At 52.9% G+C, this 19,418-nt stretch overlaps 4 protein-coding genes across 4 annotated transcripts; all 4 read right to left on the reverse strand.

Annotated features, from left to right (window-relative positions):
• Positions 1-139: 139 nt before the first annotated feature.
• On the reverse strand, positions 140-3,209 carry BO66DRAFT_394159 (mismatch repair ATPase MSH2). Its single transcript, XM_025647930.1, has one exon. The coding sequence runs from the start codon at positions 2,890-2,892 to the stop codon at positions 265-267; it is 2,628 nt and encodes an 875-aa protein (XP_025500710.1). The 5' UTR covers positions 2,893-3,209; the 3' UTR covers positions 140-264.
• Positions 3,210-3,563: 354 nt separating this feature from the next.
• Positions 3,564-5,547, reverse strand: BO66DRAFT_394160 (DNA replication factor Cdt1 C-terminal domain-containing protein). The gene has a single exon (XM_025647931.1). It carries the CDS (start codon positions 5,369-5,371, stop codon positions 3,770-3,772), a length of 1,602 nt encoding a protein of 533 aa, XP_025500711.1. The 5' UTR covers positions 5,372-5,547; the 3' UTR covers positions 3,564-3,769.
• A 735-nt stretch (positions 5,548-6,282) lies between these two features.
• Positions 6,283-7,405, reverse strand: BO66DRAFT_394161 (uncharacterized protein). Its single transcript, XM_025647932.1, has 3 exons — positions 7,033-7,405; positions 6,861-6,961; positions 6,283-6,740 (listed from the first exon to the last, which is right to left on the reverse strand). The coding sequence occupies exons 1-3, from the start codon at positions 7,142-7,144 to the stop codon at positions 6,573-6,575; spliced, it is 381 nt and encodes a 126-aa protein (XP_025500712.1). The 5' UTR covers positions 7,145-7,405; the 3' UTR covers positions 6,283-6,572.
• A 1,450-nt stretch (positions 7,406-8,855) lies between these two features.
• Positions 8,856-10,873, reverse strand: BO66DRAFT_330322 (uncharacterized protein; the record flags this gene model as incomplete). Its single annotated transcript, XM_025644051.1, has 2 exons — positions 8,856-9,020; positions 9,077-10,873. 2 exons carry the CDS (start codon positions 10,871-10,873, stop codon positions 8,856-8,858), a joined length of 1,962 nt encoding a protein of 653 aa, XP_025500713.1.
• Positions 10,874-19,418: the final 8,545 nt, after the last annotated feature.

A 19,418-nucleotide genomic window follows, 5' to 3' on the forward strand; every position in this document is an offset into this window, starting at 1 on the left:
GTCAACCACCCTGTGCTGCCTAGACTTAGCACAGGGCTAGGAGCTAGGCTTCCAAACCAAGATACCGGCAGCCTACAGGCTAACTAACGCCACAAAGGCACCAGCGCAGACTATCGAGATAGATCAAGAGTCGGTTCGACCAACCCAATGATGTCCATAGCATTGTAACCCTAACATACATACAATATGATAAATCCCATTTTCCGTAACTCCTATCCGCTAGAAACAAATACCCGAACATTTCCTGATGATCATAAAAGAAATCTACAGAGCCTTAATGCTCTGGAACACTTTATTCGCTTGCAGCTTGGGATCGCTCTTCACCAGGTCGCGCATGATCTGTCGCTTCTCCTCCACGGTGAGGTTCGTCCCGGGGGACTCGACGGTCGCCTTCCATTTGAGCAGCATCTCCTTCAGAAGAGCGCTGCCCTCTTCGACTTCCTCCTGGGAATATTTGTCGATGGAGGACGGGGCTGGCTCCTCGCCATCGCCTTGGGTTCCAGCAGAGGTGAAGTCCTCCAGCTCGTCCGCCTTCTGCCGCGCCATGTTGACCACCTTCTCGGGAAAGCGCACCAGTTCGGCCACGTGGATCCCGAAGGACTGGTCGCAGATGCCGGGCTCCACCCGGTACAGCAGGGTGACCTGGTTGCGCTTGGCGTCTTGCGCGTCGTCTTTGGGCTGCTGCCCGTCGGTCCCATCGCCGATGAAGGCAACGACGTGCAGGTTCTTCGCCGACTTGGGGTACCGGTCCGCCAGGGCTGTCAGCTCGTGGAAGTGGGTGGCGAAGAGCCCGAAGCAACGGATCTCGGTGACGATGTGCTCGGAGATCGCCCACGCCAGACCGAACCCGTCGTAGGTGCTCGTTCCACGGCCGAGTTCGTCGATGATGATCAGGGACTCGGAGGTCGCCGACTTGAGGATGTTGGAGGTTTCCAGCATCTCGGCCATAAACGTCGAGACGCCCTTCAGTTGCGAGTCGCTGGCCCCGACACGCGCAAGGATGCAGTCGAAGATGGTCAGCTCGGCCTCGCTGCACGGCACAAAGCTTCCCGTCTGCGCCATCAGCGCGATGACTCCGATCTGCCGGATATAAGTCGATTTACCGCCCATGTTGGGACCGGTGATAATGAGGAAGGACGACTCGTCCCGGATCAGGGACACATCGTTGGTGATGAACGAGATGTCATCCTGCATCTCCATGCAGGGATGGCGGGCCTCCTTCAGGATGGTATTTCCCGTGCCGCGCGGGTGCATCTTGGGACGGACATACGGGGTTGGGGCATGAACGGCGGCATGGGCAAAGCTCACCACAACATCCAAGTGGGCGAGAACGCCGGCAAGCTGCTCCAGCACAGGGCAGTAAGAGGCCGCAACGTTGACCACCTCACTGACCAGTCCAGTCTGGGTGCGGTTGTAGTTGGACGAAAGCTGGTCATGCTCGCGGCGCAGCGCCTGCATTGTCGATGTGGTGAAGTACACGCCGTTCTTCTGCGTCGAGCACTCCTGGTACTCTCTCTTGTTCCGGATGCAACCAGCCTCGTTACGGGTGAGCCGGAAGCACCATCCATGCACACGGTGGTTCTCCATGAACAGCTTCTTCTCCACCTCCTGGTCCAGATCCCGTCCCACCCGACGGTGCTCTACGTTCATATCATGTCGCAGCTTATCCAGCTTCTTGCGGATGATGCGCAAGCTCTCATCGAACTCCGGCTTGATGATGAACTCGTGATTCTCCAGCGCGTCCAAGTCCACGGTGGTCTCGACCATCTCCTCCAGCTTGGCCAGACTATCCGAGAAACCGCGCAGCTTGAGGGTGTATTCTTTTTCGAGTGGGGTCTGGTACTGCTCATCCATTACGTTCTCCAGCGAAGCAACAATCCCTGGCAGACGAATCGCAACCTGATACACGCGGACCACATCCTCCAGGGTGGCCTGCTTGCGCTGAAATCGCTTCGCGAGGCGATACAAGTCAGGGATCGACCGCAGATGCTCCTCCTGCATCGTCTGGCGGAGCTCCGTATCCACCACAAAGGCCTCCACCAGCTGCTGCCGCTTCTCAATTTCCGCGCGATCCATGAGCGGCTGCTTCAGCCACTGCGCCAGCAGCCGGCTGCCCACGGGGGTCTTGCAGTGATTCAGCAGGCCGAACAAACTCATGGACTTGGATCCGTCCCGCGGACCGGGCATGAGGTTCAGCGCGCGCAGGGCCGACGCATCGAGCTTCATGAACTGCGACAGATCATGCTGATACAGCTGATACTGCCCGAAATTCGAGGCATCCGTCATGACCCCGAGGTACTTGATCAGCGCGGCGGCGGCGCCCATCGCCAGCTTCAACTCCGTCTGCGGCAGCGTCCCCGCGGACCGCTCATCCCGCAACAACCGCGTCAAATCCTGATCAATATCCTTCACCCCAAAATCCCCAGCGGGCCGCTCCGACACCGCGATGCCACAGCTGTCCGCGATCGCGCGGATCTTGGCCAGCTCGACATCCTTGCGCCCGGCGTCCATCTGCACCAGACACTCCTTGACGCCCAGCTGGATGACCAAGGACTCGAAGTTCGAGTAGACGTCATTGTCTAGAAACTCGCTCACGCCGAGCTCGCGCACGCTCGCGTCCGCGAAGCACACCCCGACGTGGCGCGCCTCGCCGGCCTTGGCGGAGATCTTGACGGCCAGGATGATGGGCGCCGCCGCGTCCAGGCTCAGCGCCCCGACGCTGCCCAGCTCCTCCTCCACGTCCTGTAAGTTGCCGGGGCTGGCCTGCTTGGCGAGCTTCCACGAGCCCGTGCCGCGCCCGCCGCCCGTCGCCGCCGTCGCCCAGATCTCCACCCGCTTGTTCAGCCGGAAGAGCGCCTCGCGCAGGAAGTTGCGGAACACCGTCACGCTCATAGTCACCGAGGGGAGGCCGCCCGTCTCGCTGCGGCCCAGGTTGCGGAGCACCGAGGTCGTCTTGTAGACCGTGCGCGCAATGAATTCGGCCTCCGTCCCGTGGGCCGAGTACCAGTCGCCGCGGTCGAAGATACGGATGGTGTCATTGTTATTATTGGTGTTGGTGTTGGTGTTGTTGGAGGAGATGGAGCGGTAGAAGCGGATGAAGCCGACTTCATCGTCTACCTGTTTCAACAAGAATTATTAGCATTTGAGGCGTGGTGTTTCGTCATGTTTGATGGTGTTCACGGGGGAGAAGAGAAATCGGATCAATTGGCGATGGAGCACTAACCCTGAGATCCGGCCGCGAAGACATATTGCCAGAAAGCTCAACGAGGACAAAGATGACTTCAGCTCTGAGCCAGTTTGTCTGTTGTTGTTGGCTACGGTCTGGTCAAATGCGGATGAGGGAGCGTGGGTCAATTGATAGATCAACGCTGCGACGCGGTCAGTGGCAACGCGATCACGTGCATACGCGTTGCGGCGCGGAGGCCGGAAGTGGTTTTTATCCAATCAGCGGGGTCCGCTGCATAGCTGTCACTCACCAATCTACTAGTACAGACATACGTCGAAATTGGTTCCAATGACTAGGTAGTATAACCCAGACATTTGAGCAGATGGTATGAAGGAAGGAATCAAGAATTGGTATATCTATTAGTCGATAGAATGGGGCTATGCCAGTAGTGCAGTACATAACAAATGCCGCTTAATATACAGGACATGACACATGCGATGCTCAAACAATGCAATCATAACGCCGGAACTGCATGCCAGGCATTCCGGATTGAGGTATCACGACATCCAAAACGAGTGAGGGGTAATCCAACTAACAATCATTTCACTTCCGGGGAGCCTCGCCAACCTGCTCCCATCCGATCTTCAGCTGTGCAACTCGGGCCGCTATCTCCTTGGGCTGCACATCGGCACAGGATTTCAGCACCACCGATCTGAGCTGATTCACCATCACGATATTGACCCATCGTCCCGCAACATCCTCCCGAGCGAGAATTTCAAGACAGATCTCGACCTCTCGATCCGCCACCGGATTGCGCAAGGAATCCTTGACGTTCTGGACGATCGTCTCCATTCGAAACGGCGTTCGCTGCGCCGTCATCACCGCCTTAGTACCATTGCCTGTATACCCCCTGGGTCTCAGCAGAGCCAGGACGCCAGCAACCTCCTCGACCCGCTCCGCCGCCGCTCGCTGGAGGAGCATATCCTTCGTGGGCGGGGGCGGCAACTTCGCCTGTCGCAGCTGCTTGTCCTTGATCCGTTCCAGCAGGCCCTTCTTCCGCGCACTTGCCGCATCCAGCGACTTGGCCGAAACAGAGTCCTCCTGCCCATCCGCCCGCAGCTTCTCGGTCTTCAACTTGATCACTCCGCCCTTGAGATCCTGCAATCGCTGCTGACCTTTCCGGAATGTCGTGAAGGGGACCAACGACTCATGAATGGCCGATACGCCCAGCGTACCCACGAAGTCCACCTTATCCACATCACCATCCGCTGCATCCAGCGCCTTTTCCCAGAGCAGATCAACCGTCTGCTCGAACCGTTCCTGCAATTCACCGCTATCATCATTCCGCACCGGTGCTGCAGAGGGTGACGAATTCGTGCCATCAGCAGCAGCAGCGACAGCCAGTTTTTCCAAGCACACCCGGCCCAACCCATAATTCGCGATTCTGAACGAGAACGACGAGGTCGACTGATCATCCTGCTCCATCACCCAGATCAATCGCTGCAGGTCTTTCACCACCACCTTCCGCTTCTTCCAGATCCGCTGCATACTGGGCAGCAGTTCCCGCAAGTCCGCCGGGCGATTGACGCCGTTGTGCATCATATGGATGGAGACCGCCTTCTGGAATGCCGAGTACAGCGCCACCAAATCATCCACGCAGGCGGGACGTTCTACGACCCGCGTGTCTACGGTGACGACACTCGCCTTCCGCGGCAACGACGCTGAGGTCGTTCTCCTGTGAGTAGCGGCCCGCTTGGATGGCGAGGTTGGGATGTCGTCTTCGTCTTCTTCGCGGGCAGAGGAGCGCGCGTAGTGGCCGCTTCGGGGGGTGTTGAGGGCAAGCTCGCCGAGTCGGAGGGTCCGGGAGGGAGTGGCTGCCTCTGGAACGTCTTTGGCATCGGCAGGAAGGCCGGGCTTGCCTGCCTCTTGCGTCGTCGGTTGTCCGCCGCCACAGGTGACGTTTTGCAGTTCGTGCAGTTTCCGCTTCTTGGACGGTGAGATTGGAAGGCGGGCGGTAGTGGTGGTGGGGGGGGAGGTCGTGCTTTTCGTCGTGGACGGCAGAGGCAGCTGCTGCTGCTGTAGTTGCTTCTTGGTGTCCGCGAGCGAATGAGGAGTGGTGACGCCGGGCTTGGTCGCTCTTGCAAAGGTCTGAATGCCGGCCTGACCCCGGGGAAGGGCGGCCAGTCTGGCGGAGGTGCGCGGCATCGCGGTTTCCTTTGCAGAGGAGGAGGGGGGGGGAGGAAGTAAGAGATAAAGAAGATAGGAAGTGGCTATTGTGCAAACATGGAAATGTCAGGCAGATAGAAATGCACAACAGTAATATACTAAAAGGTAGTTGGTGGGAAGGTGGTTTATGGAGGGGGATGATATCTGGGGAAGTCTGTTTGACGGGCGAGGGAAAATTGGGGGTGTATATTTTAGTCCCTTTTGTGAGTGAGGGCGCTTGGATGCTTTTTTCCCGGGTGGAGCGCGTCGACGCGGGTCGCGTGTTTCTGGAGGCGTCGCGGCCGAATGCGGAAATATTAGGATCCCGCCGCGGCCATGATCAGCAGGGGTAAATGAAAGCCTGGAGCAATTTAAGGTGATTTCTCCGAGCAAAGAAAATGCGCTCTGAATGTTATATATCAATTCGCTTCAACCTTAGTATAGATTTCCTGCTCTACCATTCACAATGCACGGCAACCCGTCACTACAGTAATCATGCATTGGGAATGTAGCATACCGCGGGCAAAGTACTCCACATCGAAGCCCTTTTTTGTCTGATCCACCCAAGAATGCGATTTACCCTGATGCAGTCTAGGCCTTTCAGATTAGTCCTGATTCTAAGGTAACTACCTAGTGATAGCATCCCGTCGCAGAACTAGTTAGTGCTCAGTGCTCGTTTGCGGCGCTGGCTCCAGTTGCGCCCCAGCGGAGTTCAAGTATGCAACATCCGACAAAACAATGGCCGCGAAGAAGGAAAAGGATAATTGGGAAATTGATATTATTGAACCGACTCGAGTATAGTATCAATCATAATCCTCCTCGAACCCATCATCACGGCAATAACATCATCCATCATCCATCATTCGTCGTCGTCGTCGTCGTCGTCGACGACGACAAAGATAACAGCAACAGAAAAAAAAGAAATGAAACACACGCAAGGCCCAGCCAAGCATATGCAATCCCCTCACTTTTTCTTCCATCAGGAAACACAAACGTGGGGGTTTTCCACAAGAACAAAAACCAGATCGCAAAAGGAATCAACTCAACTCCCGCCGTGAAATGAGGAAGAAAAGAGACACGATAACAACAAGACAGAAAGAAGGATATTCCAGGAGGCATCAGACAGAACCCAACTCACACGCGCGCGCGAATGTGTTTCGAAGCGATCGATCTGTCTGCTCGGAGGCAACCAAAGAAAAGTCTATTTCTTGCCGAACCATCCCGACAAGGCACCCTTGGCCTCGGAGGCCTTCTCCTCGACCTTGGACTCGATCTTCTCGGCGCCTGACTTCAGCTCGGCGGTGGTGTCCTGGCGGATCTGGTCTAGGCGGCTGGCCTGGTTCTTGGCCTCGGCGCGGGCGGAGTCGACCTATATCCCCGGGGAAACAAATTGTCAGCGCGAGTTGCAAAGTTTCTCATTGAAGTATATGAGGAGGTTGAGGTCGGAGGGGAAAAGAGAGGGGAGGGAGGGAAGGGGTTTAAAACGTACCGCCTGATCAACGTTCAAGCGAGCCTCATAAGCGGCCTTCTCTCCGGCCTTCTCGGCCTGGTTACCCGTGGGGGCGTTCAAGCGGGCGAGGTGGGCATCGTCTGTAGAAAGTGGCGTTAACATTCATAACCGTGTATCATCGAGACCGCGCAGACCACGGCAGGAAACTTACGCTTAACCTCCTGCGTAGCACCCTTGGGGTCACCACCGGCGCGGTAGAGGTAGTAACCACCCAGACCGAGGGCGGCAACAGCGGCGTAAACTCCAGTGCGACTCTGAGCCATTGTGATGAGATTTGTGTAGGTAGTTGGGAAGCGGGGTGGTAGAAAAAGTTGGGTTGGTTGATTGGATTTGGTTTGTGTGTTGTTCCTGGATTGCGGAGTTTGTTAAGTGAAGAAAATGTGATCTATTCAGGTTTGAGTGCGATGAGGAGTAGTATTATATATTCGTCGTGTGCTACGTGGAATCTTGGCTGTTTGTTCCCTTCAAGTCCGTGGTTGCTGGCGCAAGCGGGTTGGGATCACAGGGTATGACGTCGTCGTCGTGGTTGTGGTGTTGTGGACTGGGCTGGGCTGGGCTGGGTTCGGGGACTAAAATTGCTTGGTCGGTTTTTCTCCCTAAGAGGCACCGTCTCACTGACAGGCTACTAGGAGCCTTCCTAACTATTCATAGACTGCAGTGCAGTGCACGTACTGTGTGTGCTTCCTGTGCGGGGAAAGCCTCGGGTTGTTTGCTACCTGCTTTGTTTGTACAACAGCTGAATTTGAAGGGTTTGCATCTCTGCCAGGTTTAGTCTTCTTCTACTACCTAGTACATAACTCAAGTGAACAAATCCACTGCAAACCCTCTTTCATTCTACAAGCTTCAGCACACATACTCCTCAACAGTGGAGGAAGACGCCGAGTCGGGGGCGGCAGCCATCGGCCGATACTACGTCACTTGAGAGTCATCATCATCCACTGGGGCTTGTTCCATGGTGATCTGGCTGACAAGGTCTGTCACCAGGAAAAGGTACCTTAACCCGTGGGTTTGACATTACTGAGATCGTGGAGACTCGACTCGACAACGTCATGATGGGTCCGGCCTCCTAATTTAGCCAGCTTCAAGCTGCAGGGGAAATTATGAGTAACTTACTTATTCTTCTGTGGCTGATTATCCCCTCCTGCCTTCGGGTCCCGGTCCAGGTTTTGGTCTTGGCATCATTGCATCTGAATTGGTTTCGTTCTGGTATTGGCTCAATACTGTTACCCGCAACTAATTGCTGAACCCCTTGCAAAGCAGAAAACAAAAAAAGGAAACAAAATCCAAAGACATGAAGCGTCAAGGCCCCACAGTCGCCAAGAAAATGACATACTAAAACATGATGGCCAGCTGCAGCAATTCACATCATCACCACCACCGAAAGAAGCAAATAAACCTCGGTATAGACAGCGTCAAACGAACAATCGAAGCCACACCACGACCAGAGTAGGAAACTCCTTCCGTGATCTCATTGCACTCGCTCGAGATCAAGGCCGGGGGGGTATCTTCATGCACTATGGACAATATTCCGTTCCGGAAGGACAAAGAGGGAGAACGCCAGAACATGCAGAGACAGAGAGGAAAGAGAGAGAGAGAGAGGAAAGACCCCGAACAAGATAAAAGTAGGAATTGCGAAAGCCCCAGTTGTTCCAACCCACCGATGCATTATTTCATCATTCATCACTTCATAAAGATTCCCGCAGCCGAGCGGTGCGTGCAGCTCCGAGTATACGAGAGAGGTCCAGGTTCTAGAACTCCGCGGCTATATCCAAAACAAAGAAAAGGTCGAGGAAACCCATGACAAGAGGTCAATGCCTCGTACTATACAACTCCCGCTCAAAACAGATGTAAAGAGAAAGAGCGGCGAGCCCGAGCAAGGTCGGTTTCGGATGCGGGATCGCTCAGGACGTGATCACCGGATGAAAATAGGAAAATACTCGTAAATCACAGGCATAATTCCCATTCAGAGGCCGTTCAGATAAAGAGCTTCGTGGCGCTTTTGTTCTCGCTGGTGGCGACAGCGACGAGCGCTTCCAGTCGACCCATTCCAGGTTCCCGAACCGAATGAGGAAGGAAATCGGACCGAAGGTCACGTTTGCCGTAGTGGCTATCAGGTTGGGGGGCTAGAGGGGGGCAAGCCTGCATTCCAATCAGTGATCTGGCCCTCATCGTTGATTCTGGTAACGTGTGCGTACTGTTTGAGATGTTTCGGAGGCAAAAGGCGGGTGATGCTGCTCCACATATCCATTGTTATGCACAATTGCGGGATGGTATTCCAAAGATGCAGTAGACGGGGTATGGACTCCTTCGCTGCTGCTGGAATCTTCGGGTGACGTTCGCGTCGCCTGAGTGCTCATAGTAACACTGCTGAATGACGGAGCATGGCCATGTCCGCGAGATTCCTGCAGTTGCTGCTGATAAGACGAGGATGGCCGGGAACCAACATTCTGGAGTTCGGCAATGGTTTGCTGGCTCCAGTTTGCCGCATCTCGCTGAGATGGTTTGTCCCGGATGTGAAGTCCGGTTAGGTTTGTGTGCAGTGACATATCCCAAGAGACGTGACCCCGTCGATGACCGGGGCCCGAAATTGGCGGCGCTGGTCGGCTGGCCGGTTGCGTGTAATTGAATCCTCCTCCAAAGTTGTAGTTCGGCGGTTGCTTGGTCGGATTATCCATTTGCATGGGACTCGGTCGTCGAACGGGCGGGGTCAGCGGTCGGTGAGCCACCACCTTATCAAAACTCTCAATACCTGGCAGTCGCGGAGGCTGCTCCGCCGACCCATTGGTTTTCGCCGACGGGTGGAACACTTCGGGGGTCTGGTAGTTACTGAGGCCACTGGTGGCTGGCCGAGGAACGGCAGACCAGGTCGAGGGGTGCCATGTCCTTCTGCGTAGATCGGCGTCCGAAGCTCCGGTATTCATCTCATCGCGAGACAGTGAGTAATTAGTGCTAACGGGGCTGGCGTACACTCCGCCGTGCGCAACGTACGCGGGGGGTGGAGCATAACCTGGAGGATAGACGTTGGCAGGCTGCGATGCGAATGGGTTTGCGCCCGATGGCACAGACAATCGACGAGCGGCTGTCTTGCCCTCCCAGAATCCCGAGGCCTGGGACACTGTAGACATTGGCGAAGCAATATGAGGGCTACCATGAGGCCCTGCCGCAAAGACATGGTGTGAAGGTGTGTAAGGGGAGCCACCGGCCTGCGGTCCTGGCAGGCCCCGCCCCGGAGGGGTGCTGGGAGCATCCAACGTATCCATCAGTCGCGCTCGATCATTTGCCATCATCAATGGCGCAGGCCGTCGGCGAAGCTCCTGCGGTTGACTGAATGTCGATGCAGTGGAGGTGATGCTCGAGGCAGAAAGGTTTCTGCTATGGCCCCTACTATGAGTACCTTGACTGCCCGCCGTGCCCGCTCTCGCGCGACCCTGGGGACGAACGCGATCTGTTCGAATTTGTCGCTGGAATCTGGTCCCTGTCGCCGCCAGCGAGTCTCCTGGAATCTCCTCGTTGACGTGCACGGTTTGGGCATGCTGGCGCAGGTTGTCCAGTCGAGAAAAGCGGCGGGAGCAGTGACATTGAAACGGGCGTTCGCCGGTATGTTTCCGGATGTGCCGAGCCAGATGCTCACTCCGTGTAAAACTCAAGTTGCATGGTGGGAAATCAGTGCAGTAGAAGCGTTGTCCCTTTTTCTTCTTCGATGGGGGAGCATTGTCCTTGTTGTCCTCGTTATCAGAGCCTTCACGTTCCCCGTCCGAATCTCCATGTGCGGGCTCATCTGACGTTAACGATGCGCTGGTTTGCGAGTCTATCGGGCGGGCGGAGTCATCGGTGATATTTACATTCCGCGGGGTGCTCTCGTCCGTCTTGGTGCCTAAAGATGATGCAGCGTCCGAGCTGGAATGAGGGCGAGGGGTGGATGATGTCGTTGCGTCCTCCATGACCCGATCTTGTGAGGTGGACATAGTATTGACAGGTAAGAATGAAGACATATTGGCAGGAAGACGACTGTGGATTGGGCCCACAGCTATGTACTGTCGTCGATAACAGAAATGGTGGGATGACGGTCGACACACAAACTCGATCGGTTTCAAGGGAGAGGAATGAGGGTGGGTTTCAAAATGTCAAAAACGCGGTGTCGATCGCACGGTGCAAAGTGGTCCTAGACATCATTGCGCAGTTAAGGTAAGCAGGTAATCCACGTTACTTTCAGGTGTAATTTATTTTCGATGTTCCATGAATTTTCGCCTCTCAATATGCGGTAACTGAAACATCATGGGGGGAAAGAGGGACCGAGGGGTGCGGTCGGTGAGAAACCGAGCTAGTCTGGAGGACGAAAAATAGAACAGAAAAAAATAAGAAAGAAAGGAAAAACAAGCAAAAGGACTTACACCGGAATGAAGAAAAATTCACTTGCCTCCCAAAAACCGAGCGAGGGGTGAGAGAGTAAGGAATGTTCAGAGAAGGATGATGGCGATGACTTGTTTAACCGAATGCCCGACGACGATGGCGAAGCAAGGGTAGCCAGGTGGTACACGATAGATGGAAAGGAACGACCATTAGGTGCAAGAACGCATCGCTTACAGATCGGCCTGACCAGGAAAAGGCAGCGGGCACTCAGTCACGGGTAGATGGGTAGGTAGGTAGGCCGATAGACGGGGAGGAAGGAAGAGAGGGACTGAGGAAGAAGAGGAAGAAGTGGAAAGTGAAAAGATAGCGATGGGATGAGAAGAGTTGGAAGAAGAAAGAGGGAGAGAGAGAGAGAGAGAGAGGCTGAGTACTGAGAGTGGTTTGGTGGTGAGTTATCAGTGTCAGTGGTCAGTGGTAAGAGATAAATGGTGTAAGGTTCAAGTTGGCGGCGGCGGCGGAGGACTCGAGCGAGAGTTTCCCGTTTGGTGTCGAGCCCTGGAAGATTGTTGTTGGGGGGAGTGTAGTGGTGGTAGTGGTGCAGTGGTGTTGGTGGTGGTGGTGGTGTGGGTAATAGTAATAGGTAAGTAAGTAAGAGTCAATGGGTACTGGGTAAGGGTAAGGGTAAAGGTCAAGGTATGAGTACGGAGAGGTATGACAGTCAGGACAGTCAGGACACCGACCCAGCCAAGACCGGGACTAGAGTGGAATAAAAATAGGAGGAATCGTAAACCGATCGGAAAGCCCCTGGTTTACGGATCGTCCGGGGAGAGCAAATCAGCCAAAATAAGATATATAGGTCAAGAGACAGGTCAAATCGGATCCTAGGCCAGCTCGAATATAAGATGATCGCTTCAATGTGACTCGTTTTGAGAGGGTTTGGTTGGGGAAAGGGAGATCCTTTTTGGTCTTTTTTTTTGTTCTTCTTCCCTTCTTCTTTCTTCCCTCTTCTGTTTAGTTAAAAAGGGACGCCCGATTATATTGGCAGGAGAACCCAGACCCACAACAGACTTGAGGTCTACTAGGCGAGGATGTACAGGCACCAGGACCACGAAACTCGGTGGTTCGCTAGCTCTCGGGAAAGGTATGCGGGGAAGATCCCAAAGGAAGATTGCGAGAAGATGAATAATGCAGGTCAAACCAGTTGAGGGAGGATGAATAGTAGAATCGGATGGAAGAAGAAGAATAGATACGATTATTCACAGGAGGGGTGGATGGGAGGAAGTGGAAGGAAGAAGAGGATGCCAGGTGAGTGAAGGATGAGTGAAGAAAGAAAGAAGAGAAAGAGAGAGAGGATAGATGATGTGAGCAATAGGAAGGGGGGAGGGAAGAGGGTAAGAGGAGGCTGATCAATCCGAAACTCAAGACCAGACGAGAAACAAGACAAGCCAGCGGAGACGGCAGAGGAACGGACGGGCGAAGAGATGCATACAAGTACTGAGTACGGCGAGTAGCCTGCCTGTAACCCGAGTGAGAATGACGGCAACCCACTCAGGCCAGGCCGAACAGATGAATGGTGACGACGATAGTACCGGGCGTCAGGACCACCTCAGGGCCAGAAGGCACCCTACAGGAGGATAGCAACTGGGAGACTGGGAGGCTTATCGGAAACAACGGTCGACTGCGGCGAAACGAGGGGCAGGAGAGGGGAAAGGGAACCATGGACGGAGAAGTATGGGAAGGGAGGTATACTTTGTGGAGGAGAGAAGAAAGGGTCGTCGCAGTACTAGGTATACTACCAGGTGAATGTCCACAGACTGATGAATTGTAAGTTACTGCATGTTGTACGTACAGTGCGTTCATCATCCATTGAACATACATATTTCTGATGTTCAGGAATTCGTCCCGGTCGGGTGGCACCCCGTTCCTCAACACTTCATCGCCTGCCACGTTCTATGTATGGAATGAATTGGAAAACGCGACGAAGATCACCAAATCCAGATGATGATGATTTCGTCTACATTAGGTTCAGGCGAATCAACTCGCCCTGGAGGGGCGAGAAGGACTGCGCTACTGGATAGTGAACTGACGTTTTGATAGGTGAAACCCTCTCTAGCCCCAGGTACTGACGACTTGGTCCGGACCGACCGACACGAATCATCGACTGCATACCCGGTGGAGTTCTCTCCAGCTAGGATGAATTCATAGGCCACTCTTGGTCTCCTCTTGGCCTCATCGAGCCAAGCTTGGATGGTTTAGAACATTGGGTAGTGCGAGGGAGGGAGTATCCAGGTGTACAATACTTCGACTGCAACTGGGAACTTCATTTCATTCATCATCATCAATGCATCATCAGGCTAGCGGAAAAGCATTTCCTTCTGCCCCTATTCCCCTCTCCTTCAATCCGATTGTTTTGATCCTAGAAAGAGACACAGACAAGAGTGCTATGTTGGGGGTTCAGCACGAAGAAAGGAAGTTATATCCTTGTAACTGATTGATATCGGGCATACATTGCACCGCTTGAGCAGATGGGGGGAGGTAATACATACAATACGCGCCGGTATGAAACCCGTCTCAGGAACCCAGCGCTTAGCACTACTAATCGCCATGGCAATCCTTGCCCACCCCACTCCCTCAATCTGAACCACTCGATAGAACTGGATAAGGGTAAGTAATGAGGAGATGAGGAACTGACCGGGTAGTCTTCGGGTGAATGGGTTTGAAACATTTATTCTTTTTTCTTTCGGATTTCCTCATCTTGATCAACAAGACTAGACACTACAAAGAGAGAGTGTGTGTGTTGTGTGTGCGTGAGGGGGGAATGAAAAGAAAAAGAGATCAGTCTCGACTCTCGACTCAAGTTCTTGGTCTCGGCAACCGTGGTCCCCCTCTCCATCAAAGGGTCCTCGACTCAACCAACCAGGCCCATCATATACGGGCGCTCTCCGTCTTGTTGAGGCACCAGGTACGTTCAGGCGGCGAGGTGGGGCAAGGCAGCGCAGAGGCATCCGATCGGCTGCTATTTCCTGTCCCTCGGGGATTGACTCGTAGGGATTATGGTTGACATGATTTCATGGATTGGAACCAGCTAGCTTGGATCGCTTGGATTCCAGGGCTGACCGGAAAAGTGCTGGCAGAGACCCATGGATCACAACTTTCAGTGACGTTAACCACTTGGGACGAGCCGGGGGTGGTCCCTTTGTCCCCCGTACCTCAGGTAACTTTGGCCATCAAGACAAAAAGGTGGTAGAACAAGTAGTCTGGTTCCCTCCTTACCATTGATTTTATTGATTTTGGCTTGTTTCAGAACCTTGTCGCTTCGCTACAGAGATCCGAACCTGATCACTGGGAGTGTATGCCTGTATGCTACTATAGTTTGTTGAGAAAGCTGGCCACCTGGCAACCCGTGACACATTAGCAGTTCGGAGAGCTCGGGGAGGTGGGGAGCAGCTGCTTTCGGGGACCGAACCATAACCAGGCTGACCGACTCCTTACGGTTCCACTCTCGGCATCAGGGCGATATACTCTAAGTGCTATGTACGTAGTGGTGACACTAGCAGCGAAAGGTATTGTACTCATATGTATGTATGTACTAGCTAAAATTCAGAAGAAATAAAAAAAAACTTGAGGTTATCGTGAGATGCTGTTGCAGGCTACAACATAGGTGACAGTGATTGCTATTGAGTAATCCAACCCACAGGCCTGACAAGGAGCCAATATCAATCAGCCCCAAGAGGAGTAGCGAGGGGTGAGCTTCAGCATGGAATACGAACAGAAGGTCACACAGGAACCTAAGTTCAGTTCCGGACCTTCCACTCCTGCAGTCAGGTGCAATCTTCCGGGGCCGAACTCTGCAGTACCTTACATGGAATGAGTTCTTCTCGCAGGTAGCAGCAGGTTTCAATTCATGACATTTCCATCTCCCTCAAAATACTACTATGGTAATGCATGCTACTCAAAAAAAAGATCTCTAGTGGGCTAGAACAGCGCAGACCACCAACACAATCGGTATCTTGCCGTGACTTCCAGAACAAAGTCATGACTACCTATTACTTTCTTCCCTCCCCACACTTCCCGTGTGCACTCCCCAGATTTCTAACCCGCCCAGCAACAATACAGCAGCAGCAGCATCATCATCTTCGTCAATGTCGTCGTCACTATCATCGTCATCATCTACCCTTAATTTAAGATTTATGATCGATCAGGTCGTCGGAAAAGCTTGTTCCTGGCCACCAGCGACAGAAGCTGTCAAGCCCCTCCCTTCCACCAATGATCTAGACATCATCGCCATATCCGGGACTTCCTTCAAACTTCACACCTTCACGCCTGACCAAGATTTGCTGGTCAGGAGCGGCTGGACTGAAGGATGTTAAACTCATTGAAAGACCTGGGGCAAACTCAAGATAGAAGAACCCAGAAGACAATTGCTCCCCACTTACTTACCACTTACTGTCTACCTGCTTGCCACCTCCGCCGGGACCGCCCCCAACTGCAAACGGCACGGGAAGCACTGGAAGCTTCTTCCTGTCTATGACATCTCGCGAGAACTGTATCTCAAACGCGCAAGTCTATCTTGCGCCACTTGCTGGGTTATGATGTGCTTTCTTAGCCCCAATAAACTCGGGGCTGTGGGATCAAAACGGCTAACGCCCGTATCGAAGTACTGTAGTCCGTGAGGGGGGGTGTAGTCTGGACTGAGGAGAGTCAAGTACAAACTGCTTCCCCTCCCCCGGTCAGATAACATACAGCGCTACGCCGCAGGATCCCGCTTTGCCTTTCTGGCGTGTCGCGAATCGTGCTGGCTGTCACTCTCGTCTGGAAGAACGAAGGCAATGCAAAGGATGCATTAGTCTTTCCGCTTTGACGTTTTGACTCAGATCGTGGGCGTTGAGGGGTTCTCAGGCAGATTGTCCGTCCCCTTTCCTGGTTAGTCCTGCTCTGTACTTCGTACGACTAAACCCTACGACCTGCCCGCTGTTTTCAGCAGGGGACTGAACCGGATCACAGTAAACCATGTCAGGTTTTGAGCTGCTCAAGCCTAGTATATTTGTCGGTAGGTCTGCATGTATGTCAGGATGATGAGGCAAGGTCTCCTCGATGGGTTTTTAGCTCGGATTCACCCCCACCAGATAGCTACAGATAGCTAGGCACTACTGACGTATGTACTGTACCTCCTGGGAGTGGTGGCAATGACTGGTTCGGTCGACCCCAGGCCCTGCCCCGCAACTCACTAGGTAGTACTTTCTCCATATCCAATTGCTTGATCCAGGAGACTTGTGCGTGTTCTCAAGGCGAATGTGACTAACGTGTTAGCTCCCGCCCGGTTTCCAATGCGACTCGCGATTCGTTGGTATGACATCTTATCAAGTTGCAAACTACTTGCTGTGCTACGACGGAGTACGAGCATGAGTAGTAGATATCTATGCATCACCTCTTGGATCGACCCCTCACGACCCCTCAATTGCCAGACCCTTGATCAAATCAACCTAGTCAAGCTTCCCCATATCTATTCTGATGCAATGATTCGCTTCAGCAGACGACTTAATGTCATGATAACCACTGCACAGATAGCAGGCCACTCTATATATAAAGCAGCATCTATAGCAGACCTCGGTATAGACTTGAACCAAGTACATACAGAGAACATCGCTTCAAAAAAGGGATCGTACTTGTGCCGATATCGCATTTTCCACAGAGATCAAACCATTTTATCTTCACTTTATCCGCATGGAAGCTCACCCATTTCCCTCATCATCCTCAAATGCTACACGACCTTGGCAGTATCGGAGAACACCAGCCCCACTACAGCAACCACGCCGAACAGTTCACACACACACGGGTAAAATGAATAGATTGATTAAGTAGCCCCGACTAGCTCCAAGACTAAGTGCAGTAGCAGGAATGCCCCCGTGTTTGGATGATCGACGTGGCACTCCCACCGACCAATAAGCGCAAGCTCGTCATCTACTAGATCAATCACGGCGGGAGGGGAGAATCACTGGACAATGTATGAGTAACTTACTGTAAACGGATTTGAAGAAAAATAGAATTTAATCATTTATCTTATCCGCGAACAATTGCACTGTGCCAGCCTACCGATACTAAAGCCACCTTATATACTGTGTAAGTTAGTAGTCCGTACCTCAGCAGTAGCTGATCACCCTTGCCGCCCAAACAGAACCGAAAAACATAAGGTGTGCAGACTACCTAGTAGTAAACTTCCCACCTGCAGAATTGACTACCGAATCAAACTTCTGTTGCCCCTCCCACACCAACAACTTAGAGGTGGAAAGTAAACGCACACATCACCTCCTCCACACACACACACACACACACACATACACACACATACACCCACCCACTGCCAGACACGCACACACACGCGGGCGCCCACCCGCCACTGAGGGGCAGAAGCTAGCTCAATCAGGTTTTCCCAGGACCCTTTTGCCCCTTTTGCCAAGATGATCCTGGATTTCGATTGTGGTTGAGGTGGTTGTTCTACCAAGGAAAAGGTAGGGGGAGGGGAGAGACAATCGGACAGCTGAGGGGAGTGCCCGGTCAGTCGGGTCACAAAGCAACTAGCTAGTGGATGGAGATTCGACTAAAGTAGGTATCGTACTGAAGTCGATGAATAGATTTATCAATAGAGATTATTTTCCCACCACGTCACTCGGTACTCATTACCGGGGGCGAAGGAAACTCAAGGTACGGTACTCCGTACTCCGTACCAACCGAACGACTGACCCTCCCCCTCATCCTTCTGACTTGATGGCATAATCAAGTGGTTTCAGATTGAGCAGGGATTGTCAATGCATCAACCTGCACTCCGTACATTGTTTCCTCTCCCTCCCTCCACTTCTAGATCACCTGTCCACCTCCTCCTTTCTGTCATCCATCGGCCGAGAACGGCGATTCTGGTTTTCCACCCCCCTCCCCCTCCTTCAAGGGACAAGGCAGAAGTTCTTATCGCATGGAAGGAATACCGGTATACCCAGAAAGCGGGGTATGGATAGACCACCAAGTTGCGCTATACTCCGTTCTTTCCCCCCTCCCCGTTCTTTTGGTTGAGTCCGAGTCTGAGGCTTGGGGCGCGTGCACCAGCAGGCGTATCCCCAGTTGTTCGGCTCTACGGTAGTTCTACCGTGCTGTAGGTAAACCTAGGTGACACGATAACCTACATAACTTACCGTAGATAAGCCCCCCCCCCTCTGACAGACCTTCCCCTCCCCTCCCCCTCACCATCACCTCCCTGTGTGACATAAGCTCCCCGGGTTCCCCTTCCCCCTCCCTCAAACAAACACAAACAAAAAAGCTCGGGGTACAAAGCAGGTACCTGCGTTGCGCTTGAAATGCTTGTATTCATGTAACTGGTAGTAATTAACTACTTAGTCAGGCTCTCCTGTCATTTTATACCTAGGTAGAGAGTGTACACCTTCTCTGCAAATTCCAACACACACGCACACACATCCCTCGCCTATCTAATCCACGAAGTATCACTCTACCCAAAATAGTACATACACAAAACGCAACCACCAAGATTCGCATCCAGGATCGCGTCCACGCCTACACTTACGTAGTCCTAACCTATCCAGTAATTCAAAGCAAAGATCTCTTAATCGGATCATGATCAACAAACAAACAAGATGGGGGCGGGCCGGGGGGGGGGGTCCGCTTTTTTTTTTTTTTTTTTAGTTAGAGGTCGTTATGCTGACGTCTTGCATTTGCGGGTCCATCTCTTGAGATCGATTTGATGAGTACTCATATTAACTTGAAAAACTCGCTACAAGGATATGTGATCCTGAGAACCAGGAGAACCATCCACGGATCCTGATATTCACGGTACACAATACCTGGCTTGATCGGGATTCTGAGTGATCTTTTATCTATTTTGCAATGGATTGCAATGAGGAGATGGGAGGAAGCTCGATTTTCAGCTGACGAGCCGATTTTGTCTGACACGCCATCCTCTGGCCCTTTTTTTTTTTGCTTCTCTGTTGCCTGTTGCCTTGCCATGAGTCATGGAGCTACACAGTAAGTTATGGTAAGATTTATGAGTATGAGTGAGTATGATTATGCGGCTGAGTGAACTCCCTGCATAACACCGGTTCTGGACGATGTGTGGCAAGTATGCGTAAACCACACATCTACAGTAGTAGTGTACATGCAAGAGAGCCAGAGCATAAGGCTCAG

Source organism: Aspergillus aculeatinus (genome assembly GCF_003184765.1).
Source record: "Aspergillus aculeatinus CBS 121060 unplaced genomic scaffold BO66scaffold_46, whole genome shotgun sequence".
Taxonomy (NCBI): domain Eukaryota; kingdom Fungi; phylum Ascomycota; class Eurotiomycetes; order Eurotiales; family Aspergillaceae; genus Aspergillus; species Aspergillus aculeatinus.

What these genes read in the sequence shown, in the direction of transcription:
- BO66DRAFT_394160 (XM_025647931.1), bottom strand. Translation starts at nt 5,371, where the DNA reads ATGCCGCGCACCTCCGCCAGACTGGCCGCCCTTCCCCGGGGTCAGGCC.
- BO66DRAFT_394159 (XM_025647930.1), bottom strand. Translation starts at nt 2,892, where the DNA reads ATGAGCGTGACGGTGTTCCGCAACTTCCTGCGCGAGGCGCTCTTCCGG.
- BO66DRAFT_394161 (XM_025647932.1), bottom strand. Translation starts at nt 7,144, where the DNA reads ATGGCTCAGAGTCGCACTGGAGTTTACGCCGCTGTTGCCGCCCTCGGT. An exon ending in TGCTACGCAGGAGGTTAAGC is followed by an intron (nt 6,962 to 7,032) that starts GTAAGTTTCCTG and finishes CACTTTCTACAG; the next exon opens with ACGATGCCCACCTCGCCCGC. An exon ending in GCTTGAACGTTGATCAGGCG is followed by an intron (nt 6,741 to 6,860) that starts GTACGTTTTAAA and finishes CCGGGGATATAG; the next exon opens with GTCGACTCCGCCCGCGCCGA.